General features: G+C 33.6%; 1 protein-coding gene across 11 annotated transcripts in view; it reads right to left on the reverse strand.

Moving 5' to 3' along the window:
• The window catches only part of LOC108972818 (protein sidekick), an 87636-nt gene extending 74777 nt beyond the window's left edge, over positions 1-12859 (reverse strand). For all 11 annotated transcript variants that reach the window (XM_018940497.1, XM_018940407.1, XM_018940242.1 and 8 more), the window contains exon 1: positions 11477-12859. In XM_018940497.1, coding sequence (XP_018796042.1) covers positions 11477-11642 — 166 coding nt within the window. In that variant the 5' untranslated portion in view covers positions 11643-12859. The remainder of the gene's footprint in view (positions 1-11476) is intronic.
• Between the last annotated feature and the right edge of the window lie 1107 nt (positions 12860-13966).

A 13966-nucleotide genomic window follows, 5' to 3' on the forward strand; every position in this document is an offset into this window, starting at 1 on the left:
TATAACTCAAGAAACGACAATCAATCAAACACGTGTTAGCGTGAAATGAGCTTTCCAAAAGGTATACCATGACCCGATGCGACGAATAAAACTAGAACTACGCGCTCTCACCGCCAACTAGCGAAAATACCGCAAGACTTTTTTGACAATCTAATACTATATATATATATATGTACATTGCCTTTGTGGAARCGATGAAATATTAACATCAATTGCTCATTGACTTATTTTCAGTCAAAATTATTTTATGTTTACAACTGGAACTATGGAATTTTCTTTATTGTTACACTACAGTTATGCAGCAATCGAGGATAATACAAAAGCTTAAAATAAGTAATAAGTGCTTTGTACATAATAAATGGTGAAAATGTGGAGAAAGTAAAGAGGAAAATAATTATGTGAAATACTACAAAGCAATTCGAAAATTATGTAATGCCCTTTTCAACAACCGGAGATACTCTTCAATAAAATACTCCATTTATAATAATGCAGGTTTAGCTTACTAATATCAACTTATAAGTGTTTGTAACAGTTGTAATAAAAGGAGAAATTCGTACAAGTTCTAAAAAACGATTTGGTATAGGTCAGAGCTGAGTTTTGTGTATATGACTAAAATTATTAATAAAAAAAAACTGCATTGATTACATATTATATTTCGGAGTTGCCTCCATCTCCTCTTATCTAATTTGATATCTTTAGAGGCCAAAAAGAGTCATGAAATTAGCAATTACTCGTTGTGTGATAATATTAAAAAAAATTTTAAGGTCGTATCCTTTTCATATTTTAATGCTAGATGTAAATGTACTTTAGTGCATGTACCCGTACTTTTCAAAAAATAATATCCTATTTAAGCAATCACTCACAGGCTTAATTAACGGGTTTTCGAATCATAACAATGAGGATTTAAGGTTACTCGACGATAGAAGTGATATCATATTTCAAAATATGTACTAATTAATGAAATTTAGCTGTCATTTCTAGTGGGCAATGCGGCATGGAATTCCGTCCTCTTCGTGAGAATAAAAACCATTAGTGCCATAGAGCAATTGCCTGAAAACGCTTGCGAACTAATTAATTCATAAGCTAAGTATCAAACGAAATGAACACACAATAAAAACCACAACATATTTTATTGCCTAAAAATAAATTGTAGTGAAAACATATACATATGTAGAATATACGATTTTAAATGCGGGAATATAAACAAACATATATAATATGTGAAATATAAAACATTGTATTTGCATTTGTGGAATTGAATTATTAATGTAAATATTTGCCCGAACATTTGTAATGAAGTGACAGAGAACTTGTTAAGTATGGCAAATCATAACCGCTGTTAAGGTATTAAGCAAATAGGACGTGTGGCAAATTAACCGTCTACTTGATAACCAACATCAAGTTCTTTGAGAAAAATGCAAGTATAATAATTAGGCATGAAAGGGTCGCAACATACTATACATAATTGATTATTCTGATATAATTGCGTATATAGATATAGAAAAAATGCATATGAATCATATTTTTCTCTTTGCACCAATTGAATCGGTTGAAATAATCTTGCCATGTGCTTATTTTGTATTCATAAGTCATGTGTAAATATCACAGCTGCTACTGCCGATTAGAGTTATGAACATATTGAATTGAGCATATAGAATTATTGACATACATACATACATATTATATGTATATGTATAAGTATATGATTAGTGTAATGTCAGTTGAGTTCGTATATTTATATACTTACAAGCAAACATAATTGTTTGGCGGTATTGAACAACTCATAAGGTATATACAAACATATATAGCGTGTCATAATAACATAAGCTCTCTTCGATTCGCCATTCTTCTGCTCAATTTAGCTCTGTTGTCAAAAAATGACCTTTAAAAGCAACATCAAACTCAGATTCAGTTATAGCTAAATATTGAACACCATAATAATGGGTTATAGCAACTTTTCTTAACCGATAAAAAGAATTTCTCTACTATGAAAAAATCATAATACCATTGCACATGCCTCAGGAGACATGTTGGCGCACGATGGTACCACAAGTGAAGACCCTTTGCTTGAAAATCTGGTCCAACTGGTGAGCAACGCTTGGAGAATCGAAGATATTTAGCTAATATTTTATTCTGAGAGATATATAATTCGTTTAAAATGTTAAAACTTATGCTGATCCTCGAAGTCATGAATACATACTCCCGTTGATTGCTAGAAAATTTTGTATATCTATGTTCTAACATATTGCCTGGTCTTTTAAATTATATAAAAGTACATTAAAGAAATTTTCTTAAACATGTGGTTTTTAAAGAAGAATACTTTCTTCGAAGTTGGTCATTTTAACAGCTGTTACTAGATTTATACTCTGCTCGGTTTGCCATTTAATAATGAACAGACATACTACATAACAACTTTCAGTGAATGGGCCAAAACGAGGTGACCATCGATCCCGATTTCCACTAGAAAATTTTGTTCAGCGTTGAAGCTTACTTTTAGGGTAAATTTATAAACAAAATTGTCATATTTGGTGTGAAGATAATCCAGAAGAAATTGTTGAGACACCATTACATCTTCGCCATATTTCTTCAAAAATGAAGGGAACCATAATGTTGCTTAATTAGAAACTGTGGCGTAGCCTTCAAGATACAATACTGTAGGACTATTTTAGTAAGGTTATGTGAAGTTGCGTGTACACGCAGATAAGATGGAGACGATTGACGCCTTAAAGAGAATATTCTGGATATTTTGGCTTGTAAACAGTTCTAATTGCTGCAAAGAGTGAATGGAAATTCGGCCTCTCGGCTGGAATTTATTCAAGGCAGCGGCGACGGTCACTTGCTCGAAATCTTTACAAAAAAATTATGAAAACAATAATTGAACGAACGGAAGCTATATATTAATATTTTCACAAATTTTTACGAATACGAGTAATGTTTAATAAATCTATGTAGAATTTCAGGTACTTTCATCTAATTAAAATATATACACATATACATTTTGTTTTTACTACGAACTATCACGTTTTACGTCACAATATAGTGCGTCAAACATGACTAAGTTGAAAAATATTTCGCTTGCAACATCCGTTAATAATTTCTGTCTGACATAATCGCGCATAAATACCATATGTATACAAAAAGTATGTGTCTATTTACAAATACATACATATAAGTATATGAATACACGGAACAATTATTCCGTCTATTGCTCAATTTCTATTGATAACGGTTAGCCCATAAATGAGTTTAAGTAGATTTCTATGTTTCTGATAAAATGGAGGGAAAAATAAATAGTTGTTTGCGCTGCTTAAATATCATATATGTATACCACATGAATATACCTTTGGAAGGCAAATACGGTCATGTATGTATATTCAAGACTGAAACAGTATTCAATTCTTATCTATTATTTCTATTAAATTTTGAATTTATTTGTGCCGAAGGATTGAGCAGACGGTCTTTATTTGCGAGCCGAGGTAACGTACATATGTATATGCGTGAAATAAGCGGGATAGTAAGGTGCTAAGAACATCTGCTGTGCGATTAGCTTAATTTACTAATTAAAATAATTATAAGAAATTATATAAATTACATATATAAGAAATGTAAAACTTATTAATAAAAACAATTAGAATGTGCGTCTTTTTAAATAAAATATAAGTTAATGACCTTTAGGTGACGCAAAACACTGATATAGTATTAGTTTATTTTATTTATTCGGGAATGAAAACAAGCCGTTCGAGGCAACCATTTGGATATGATTCGTTTGCGAACAACTTTTTGTTGGATTCGGTGCATTTTAAAACACTCATATAGTCGTCTGTGGTTTACTTTCGCGCATATACTATACATTCACGACTCATTAGCTGTCACGTTGTCATAGACGTGTTTCGAAACACCGTTATCGTGTTCTTTTAACATTTGTCTCGACCAATCGACACGAACTTATTTTGTCGATTAACAAATTGCGTGAGATCTAACAAGAACAAAATTTTTTTATAATGAAATGTTCATGCAATATTAAATATATGGCTCTACTAATGCCAACAATTGTGTAAATTTCCCGAAAAATCACATGACGATCGTGCAATATGCACGATGCAGTTTCCCGATTGCAACACTACGATCGCCAAACCCCGAAATATAAAGTGAAACATCCGTGTTACTACTAATATGGGCTTAATTCTGCGGATAGAATCTAATCACAACAATGAAAAATAATAATTTTCCACGTTATTTAAAATGGATATAATATATCTCTGTAGCTAATGTTTCTGATCATAATCTTCTCTATATACGAGTACTCTTTTCAATACTATCAATATTTAATGGAGACATGCTTTACCTAATTCAACAGGTAAAACATTGACACGTAACTTTGAATCCATTTCATAACACATTTGGCTTTCTTGAGTAGAAAGTGATAAATTAATTACCCAATAAAAAATCAGTAACAGAGCAAAAGACAAGAGTCGGATAAAACTTTGCAAATAATATTTCAGCTGTCACAACATTCTGCATTAACGGTAACTCAATGATTAAGGCCGAAAGTAGAAGCAAAAAGACAGCAAAAGAATCGTGTGACAGTTAACAATTCCACAGTACAGGGCAGGATTATAGCTTGAACATGTTAATTTGATCTAATACATACATACATATATACATATGTACATATAGGCACTGTACTGTCTCAGTTGAGATGGCTAGGCAAGCGAACGGACTTAAGAAATTCAAGTTATTTACAGGCATGTTATGTAAAAATGCAAAGCAAAATTAATTTTCCTTTGTTACTATTGCCACTGTGAGTTACTCGTATGAACTGTTATGTGTTCTCTAAAATTGCAAACTTCTAGTCGTGGGAGTTTATTAGGCAACGAAAGCCAAAAGCTCAGCATAAAGCCTGTTAAGGTGTGAGAGTGTTATGGCCGAAATTCTGACTGCACTCTAGCCTCTTATTGTTATAGCAGTGCAAATATGCCCACTGGTAGGTCACGTCGTTGAAAGTTGTTTTTAATCTTTTGGCTTTTCTTCTCTTCGGCTCAAAGCAGTCGTATATTCGACTACAAATGGATATATGAAAATGTGACGAAGTATACAGCTGAGTTACGCATTGCTTCCAGGACGCGTATAATGCCAGGTACAGTAAAATATCGCAAAAGGAAAGCAACTATGCGTTCTTGTAACCCATATTCAAACTCCAGACCATAAAATGGTAGTCGGTAAGAGTTAATACTTGCGAAGTGATGAAAGGACAGAGGAGTAAGGAAAGTCACAAAAACCTATCTTTATTAATTACACAATGCATCAGCTCACATTTCCGTTGTTACTATGGCCAAATTGGTCGAAATAAGCTACGAATTTATGTCCCAAATTGTCTGCATAGTATACCTCCAGAGACTTCTTTTTCAGACTAGTTAAAGTATATGGAAGATAWATACTATCAATTTCAAAGTAGACTATGCTGAGAAATAAAATAATAAATTGATCACTGTATATTTAGATACATACATTTATAAAAAATTAAATAACAATATGATATTTTTAATACCAGGACTTTGTTTGAGAACATTATAATTACAAATAATACTTTTAGAAATGAAAGACATTTCCACACTTGTTAGAAACGAGTGGGAATAATGTCTGCAATTTCTCCAGTAATAGTAAAAATAATATAATTTCTTGCTAAATTTTTGAAATATTCAGTAATTTGATCGAAGCGTCGAAATTGGAAATTTTTTAAGATCTCTCCGAACTTCGCATTTATGTCATTATTCCCTTATGTGCTGAAAAAATGAAAAATATCATATCTTCCATAAGTTATTCACCAGACAAAAAACGACCGGAAATACCTAAAGGCGCAATTGGTTGCACTGTCCTTCGTCAACTCTACGACTCTTAGTACAAACACATGTATGCCTTTCACAGTCCATACATGCAGTTTCTTTGTGCCCTACCATAATGTTTACTTGACATTTGAGCGTGGAATATTTGTAGTAAGAAACAGATGTGCCAATCGTGCACCTGGCCATGTTAAATAGCTGCAAGAAATGGTTGCTGACCGTACGAAATTGAAATGCAAATGGGCGCCGGTTTCAGTAGTCGTTACTGCCTTGCACTGTCAGCAATTGGAGTTATGCTATGTTTGGTTAAGGTTTGGTTTCAGGTACATATTACAGTGAAGAAGGTTTAGGTGCAAAGTTCGTGAAGAACAAGAATATATACATAAGTATGTGCATATGAATTTGTTTACTTTATGTACTTTGGTATGTTACTCGTACATATCTGTTATTTTGATTTCTCAATGGTAAAAACTGGTAACGAAAAAGTAGTTCTTAGATCTATTTTGAATAATAGTGCTTGTAAGAAAATAAACCAAATGTTTGGAAGGCACGTATGCTTACTTAGATGACAAAACCGTAAGCTTTGCATTATTGCGATATAACACTCAAAAGCGTCGTCTGTTAAGTAGTTAGAGCTCTCAATTAGACTTTATGCGCAACCTCTGCTGGAATGAAGTAGTGTGAGACAGGTATGCGTGACAATTTCAAAATTGTCCCTTTGTTATTATGCGGCAAAAGTTTGTTAAGTTTTTCCTGAAGGAAGTGACGGGTACATACGTGAAAAGCAGCTATTTCACAAAATGAATTGCACAAATGAATACATATGGTAGTGAGCTCAACTTCCTAACAAAACAAGAAGAAACGTTAACTTCGGCTGTGTCTAAACTATAATACCCTTTACAGGTGATTTTTTAGCAACTATATGCATAACCAAATTGCCAACAGTTTCCTTCCAACAGAAAAAGTGTTATAGTTCGCGACTAATTCGACATAAAAAACATTGAAGGCAAATTGAGGTTACGTAATAAGGGAAAAAAGATTTTTCATATTTATTACTATTTTGATCGGTTAGTTTGAATGAGAGCTAGTATATCTTATAGCGATCAAATTTAAATAATACAATAAGAGATTTCTTGGAAATTAATCCATTCTAGATTTTGATAAGATAATTTGTCAAACAAAATAGTTTCTATACATGGTGATTGATTGTTGATGATGTGATTTTGATCGATAAACTTGTATAGCAGATATACCAAGTGATTTCCAAAGAAAACGGAACTTAAAAAACATGGCAAATGATTTTTTCGGCAAAACCAATTTATTTTATTCAAAATAGTCTCTTTTTGCGTCAATACAGCTTTTTGCACGGTATAAAAGTACGTCGAACGTGTGTTTTAGCTCGTTGGCCGGTATGGCCGCAATACGTATACTCGTATACCGGTGCAAGCCTTTTGAATGACTTTTACGTCTGCACAACGCTTTCCTTTCATCGGCAAATGCATTTTTTTCCGAAAAGGAAGAAGTCGCACTTTGCCATATCAGGTGAAACAGGAGTGGTTAATGGTTAAAATGTGATTTTGTGTCAAATAATCGATCAAAAGCGTCGAATCAAATGTTGTATTCTGAGCACACACCTTTCGTAAGCCCAAATGTTCGGTCAAAATGCGATAAATCGATGTTTTGGAAATGTTCAATTCCATCTCCATGAATTTAAAAGATGGTTTCGGCTGATTTTTGATGCATTCACGCACAGGTTCGATGGAATTTCCGGTGATCACGGATTTTGATTGGCCCACATGTTGATCGTCATTTATGTCTTCACGACCACTTTGAGAAGGTTGAAACCACTCATGCTACAGGATAGGCAACCGTCACCATAAACTTGTTTCATCAATTGAAACGCTTCGGTAAAAGTTTTACCAATTTTAAAACAAAATTTTATGTTGGCTCTTTGTTCGAAACTCTTTTTCGCACCGATAAAGCAAACATACTGACACTTAAAACGCCATAACTTCACTTTGAATCAAGGAAAAGTCATGAAATTCTCACTGGACAATCGATTCTAAGGCACCAGTCGACATATAGATATGAGATTACACATATGTAATGGGCAATAGCTCATGTCCAATTTCTTGAAGATATCTCGTCAAATAAGCTTTCCATACAAAGAAAATGTTAATGATTTATATATTGTATGTATAAATTTATAACTTGATCGACGTTTCTTCCGGGCTTTAAAAACTTCGTGCCAAACTTAGTATATCCTGTTCAGGGTATAAATATTTCGCATAATTCCCAAGAAGAAAACAATTCGTGTTTATTTCTGTAAAAATAAATTGTCGCAATGACTTGCTTTAAAATATTAAATTCTCTCTTCCTACGTGCAAGGAAACATAAAATTCCTTATCATTATTTCGTGACTTTTTGAAAGAAGGAAAAAAGGGAGTCATTACTTACAAATACAATTTTTTTTTAATTAAAAAAAAGTTATCTCCAATGATTAACTAAATTATTTCATTAAATATATATATTTTTTTGCAATAATTGATTCAACACATTTTTCAATAAAAGCTAACTGTCCGCTGTTGCGGGTTGTTTTACGTAAATTTTGAGATATTTCGGAATTTTGGTATACAATTTCCTTAATAATTTAGACTGGTCTGTTGGCAAATAAGCATTTGTAGTTTACACTGTACAAAAAATATTATATTTTTAAAAAATATTAATTGCCAGACAAAATTTGAAATAAATTTTTCTTTTTTAATTGCAATTAATAAAATATAAAAGCTATAGCGAGTTGTTAAAGAAGTATAATGAACATAACTTTTTGTGATTATCAGCCACTAACAGTATTTAATACGCTTACGAAATTTTTGTGGATTTGAAAATTGTTTGCATTAAAAATATTATGAAAGATATTTGAAAGATAATATTTTACCTCGGAATAATATACTTTCAACATAATATTGATATTTCACTGTTCCTAAAGCAACTAATTTCTGTGCAATATTTATAAAAATATAGATATAGATTTTGAAAGTGTACAAAAAATATTTATTTATATTAATAAATGTATATTATTACAATTAAACCAGTTTCAGCAATTAGTAATCCGCAAAATTTTAAGCAGAATTGCTCTAAAATTAGCAAATGACAACAAAAGCACAAATTTCGGTGCTCGGATTATAATTTCGAAAATAAAAATTATTGTGCTAATGCGCAGCTTTTGGCATTTATGAATATGTATAAATGTATTTGAGTTCGGTAAACCTTTAATGGCTTTGAGAAAATTCTAATTTTTTTTAAATATTTTTTTCAACTACAAAATGAATTTCATTTGAGGATTAGTCGTATGCGAGTTTGGTGTTTGCTAATTTGAATAAGCAGCTGTGAAATGTTTGATTAGTTAATACCTGTGTGTATGTATACTTGCAGTATTACCAGTGTTGCTGCGGCGTTAAGTGCACTGAGGTGGTAAAATCGGCTAATTTGCCGGAGGTGGTCGAATAAATGATTCAAAGGCGTACCGTTGGTAAACACCCGCATCACCAACATACATACCGAATGCAACACCGAATTTTGCGAATTATAATTGGTGGATGGGAGGCATTTTCAGGTTGCATCAATTATCCTTTTTCGCTAGTATCAGCCTTTTGAAGGAGGTAGATGTTAAGATGTTTAGTATTTCAATTGCCATTGGAATCTGATTGTAAAACTGATCTAACAATTGTAAGACAAAACTTCGTAGCATTGAATATAACGGTTAAACTATTTTAAAGAGATATCCTTATACTTTCTTTTACAAAATCAACTTGATATCTTTCCCATTTCATTTATATGTAATTTGTTTTGACAAGAGAGCAGAAACGTGCAAAGAAATGGCGAACCGAAGATATCTATTGAATGTTTATTTAATGCTACGTTAATGGAAGTAGATATTTAACACGCGTTTTGCTTTCAATACTAGTTGAGCTCTCGCGGACAATATGAGAGTTATCAATGAACGTATTATGTAAAATCAATAGATTGGTATGGTTTTCGCTGCTTTCCTCCTACCCCCCTTGGTTATTGTTGTTAAATGATTACTATTTTTTGCTCCAGAGGTGAGAAGACAATTACTTGCGATAAGTGCAATTGATATAATTAATGTATACGTGCGAACCTTTACTAGATGTAATGGCGTGTATGCATAAATAAATACGTAGCTGGAAACATTTTTGTCTGATTCGCGGAGACCGTAGACCGTTCAAAATTAGATATAATTTATTGTTGTGTAACGAGCTATAGTGGTTTCATCTGAACAATATGTTCTCAGAATGTAGCGATGGTTTGGGTAATAAACTATGTCAAAACGACATAGTATACAAGGACTTAAGTTTGATAAGTTAGTTTGTATGGCAGTCATACGCTTTAGTTCTCCGATTTATACATCCTGTCAAGAAAGTAACGGGTGATGTCAAAAATTAGCGCGATCAGTCAAGCAGTGTGCTTGCAGCAGCTGTTTATGTCAGTCGACTTCAGTATTGTTTGTCGAATTTTAAAATTTAAATCGACGTATTTGTGTTAAATTCTTTTAAAACACTCAACAAATATCATTGAACAAACGCTGTATTCACATGATATGCCAAAACCCAGACTCGAAGCGACTATTAACGAAGCTGGAGGACTGTCTCCTAGACAACACGGCTTCAGGGCCGGCCATTCAACTATAGAAGCCATAAAGTGCGTCATTGAAAGCGTAGAAGCAGCGCAGCGTAGATGGCATAAATATAAAAGAATAGTGTTACTGGCGACTCTAGATGTCCGAAACGCCTTCAACAGTGCAAGATGCGTGGACATGATCGACGCTCTCGAAAAAAGGTTCAAGATACCCGACTACCTCAGGGCTGTGGTGCGGAGCTACCTTAGCAACAGAAACCTGCTATATGAAACTAAAGAAGGGCCACGTCAGATAGCGGTTACGTCAGAAGCAGCACAAGGATCCATCCTAGGCCCAGACTTATGGAACATAAGCTATGACGCTATGAAGCATTTATATCCAATATTAATAGTACTTTACGTATTTCTGAATTGTTCAGGTGAACGATTATTCGCTACACATGCGTTAATGCACAAGTAAATTCGAAACGATCACTTCTTTTAGACCGAACACTAATGAAGCTCAATAAAGAGAAGAGTTTGAGAGTAATATTAATGGACGAAGAAGGAGAATTGTATGTCTGTTGCTAAAACTGCAGAATTCTGATTTGTAACTATGCCCACAGCTTATTTACTCATTAGTCTTCAATTTGCATTTAGGCACGCACTAATGACTAAATATAGGAACTTTTAACTTCACACGAAACGTGAATTTTTCCATAATTATTGGATTTAAGCATTTATCGATATTATTATCGTCATCTTCACATGTGTAACAAAACTTGAATTATTTCATGGATACGCTTCCACCCAAACAAAAATATTTTTGTCATAGGTCAGTGCCTGCCTTATAAATTGCTTGTCATTAGAGTAATGCCGACGTCGTAACCAAAAGCAGAAATTGTGCTTTGTAAGACCGGCATTTGACAAAAATATACCAGTTTAATATCCAACAAACACTCCCGAATGCACTAACAAAAAAACCCACACACACATACCTGAACAATCGCAGCTGCCAATGAGGCTGAGCAACAGCCAGACACCGCTTATAATACATAAATTCAATTTAGATGGCACTTTACAGCGACTATATGTCGTGTAGTTTTTGTTGTTGTGGAAAAGCACTGCATTGGATTTTTCTAAACGCCGTTCGCATTCCTCCATGGCTGTTTACTTGTTGGTTTCGCGTTTGTTTGAATTTATCGAACTGCAAACGTTGATTGCTATTAGTTTTGTTGTTGTTGCTGCTGCATTTAGCAGTATGGCAGAGGTGAAGCTGTAGTGAACTTGGGAAAGGGATTATTGCAATTCTTTTACATTTTGGATTCAGATCACAAACTCAATATATTAGGCTGGAGAGGCATTTATTTTGTGCATTTCTGATTATATAAAATTTTTTATTTTCCCAAACGGCAGCCAATACTTGTTTACTCAATTTTTTTATACTTTTTACACATACACCTCTTCGTTGCCTTAATTTGTATTAAAACTGGCAATGCTGTTAGTCGTTTAGAGAGCACGAGTGAGCGTTTTTGCAATTTTTAGTGATCGGTGATCGAAAACTCGTTGCACAAACACACGGCGGAATGTTGAGAGTTGCCGACGGTGCAACTAACAACTGGTTTTCGTCGACACTCATAACAACAACAGCGCGTATGACACACCTGCCTGCTTGCGCTGGAACGGCATTTCCCCGCACGTAAACGAATATTACTGACAGGCACACACACACTTGGCAGCGACTGCGCTCAGGTAAGCAAGCAAGCGCATAAGAGCGGCGCGTCGGTTTTGTCTTAGCTGTGTGTGTGCGCGCGCGACTCACCAAATTCACAAGAACGGCAACAACAATAAACACTGAATTATTCACACAGCTGCATCGTTTTCACACAGATACAAACACAATCTCAATACTGGAATGGCCAGTAGTACACTTTTTATTTAATTTGGAATTCTCAAGCCCTTTTCTTCATTTACGGCCTTTAATTATGGAATCTATGCATCAGAACTTGATTTATGTATGTATAATCATATACACACAAGCTTTATATTATATTTTCATTTCACAAAACGTCGATTTTTTATAAGACACACACACTTAAACACACATTTCATTTACAATTTAATTACAGCTGCTTATGATCCAAGCATTTGGAAACACTCGTCAAAACATTTTTATTAGATACCAACTGTCGAGAGGTTTAAATTTTTGGGTTTTCGTTGATAACTTTCGATTTGAAACACCTTTCACTTATTTAATATTTATATTTCCATTTGTGCACTCTTAACATTTTGCATTTTCAAAACACACCGAACGAAAAATTGAAAAAAGTTCACAATTAAACCGTCGGCGAGCGTAACTTCCGACAGCACATGTGTTTCGCTCAGCACAGCACAACGAATTCTATTCACCACCAGCACAACGAAGAAGACAAGAACTCCAGCGAACGCTACAGTTACTGCTCAGTAACTCAATTAAAAACACACCACTGCACATAGAGGAGAAAACGATATTTACTCATTGCTTATGAGAGAGATAATGGTTGCCGCTCAAAGTTGAGTTAAGATAAATTTTATTTTGAGTTTTATATATTTAAGGGTGGTGTAAGTTGCATCAGCATTGAGTAAAATCCACAAGATTTCCACCATATTATATGGATGGTTGCGGTAGTTAGGAAATTATGATTTTTTCATTATGTACTGTTTTTATTTTATGTTACTTTACTTTACTTTTATATATACCTTTTTGATTTTACATGTATGAATGGCAGCCAGTAAACTTTTTTATTTGCTTTTCATCTCCAAACTATTTATATAATTTGGCTTTTATATACATACGTATGCAAATGTTGACGGTTGCGCATTATCACACACTGATAGCAACAGTTGTCTGTTCAAGGTCATCATAAGATACATTGGGTACGACAATAAACGCGGTTTTATTTTTTTCTATTTGCCTTAAAATATATTTGCGGTTTTAAATATTAAATTCGTCAGGCGTTTGTAACGTTTGCTCGAAATTTGGACGAGCTTCACCAAACATTTGTGGCTTGTGATGTTCACTGGATAGCTAAAGAGTTGTTATAGGTAATATTTCTCACCACCAGTTTCAAAGGAAAGAAGATGCAGTTCAGCTCAGTAATGAGTCCAAGGCTAAAAAAATTTTTTTGTAGAAAATACTTGAATCTCTGAAAGTCCCATGGATTTAAGAACATTTACTCTTTTGAGTATGCTAACTGCTTAACTCATCATTTAAGGGGATATTCTAGTCTATAAAACTGAAATTCGACCGTGTTCGGCAATTGAAAAAAAAATATATACATATATCCTCATAGAGGAAAAAAGTCGTATTCTCATAGCCATGATTTCAACTCTTGTGGTCATTTGAAAAATAAAACAATAATGGATTTCTGATTAGTACAAATATTGCTATCTCAAGAAGCTGCAAAGCAAAAAAAAAAAAAATAAATATTTTTCAAACCTGGCGGGCA

This window comes from Bactrocera latifrons, unplaced genomic scaffold (genome assembly GCF_001853355.1).
Source record: "Bactrocera latifrons isolate USDA-ARS-PBARC rearing strain unplaced genomic scaffold, ASM185335v1 scaffold_0, whole genome shotgun sequence".
NCBI lineage: Eukaryota > Metazoa > Arthropoda > Insecta > Diptera > Tephritidae > Bactrocera > Bactrocera latifrons.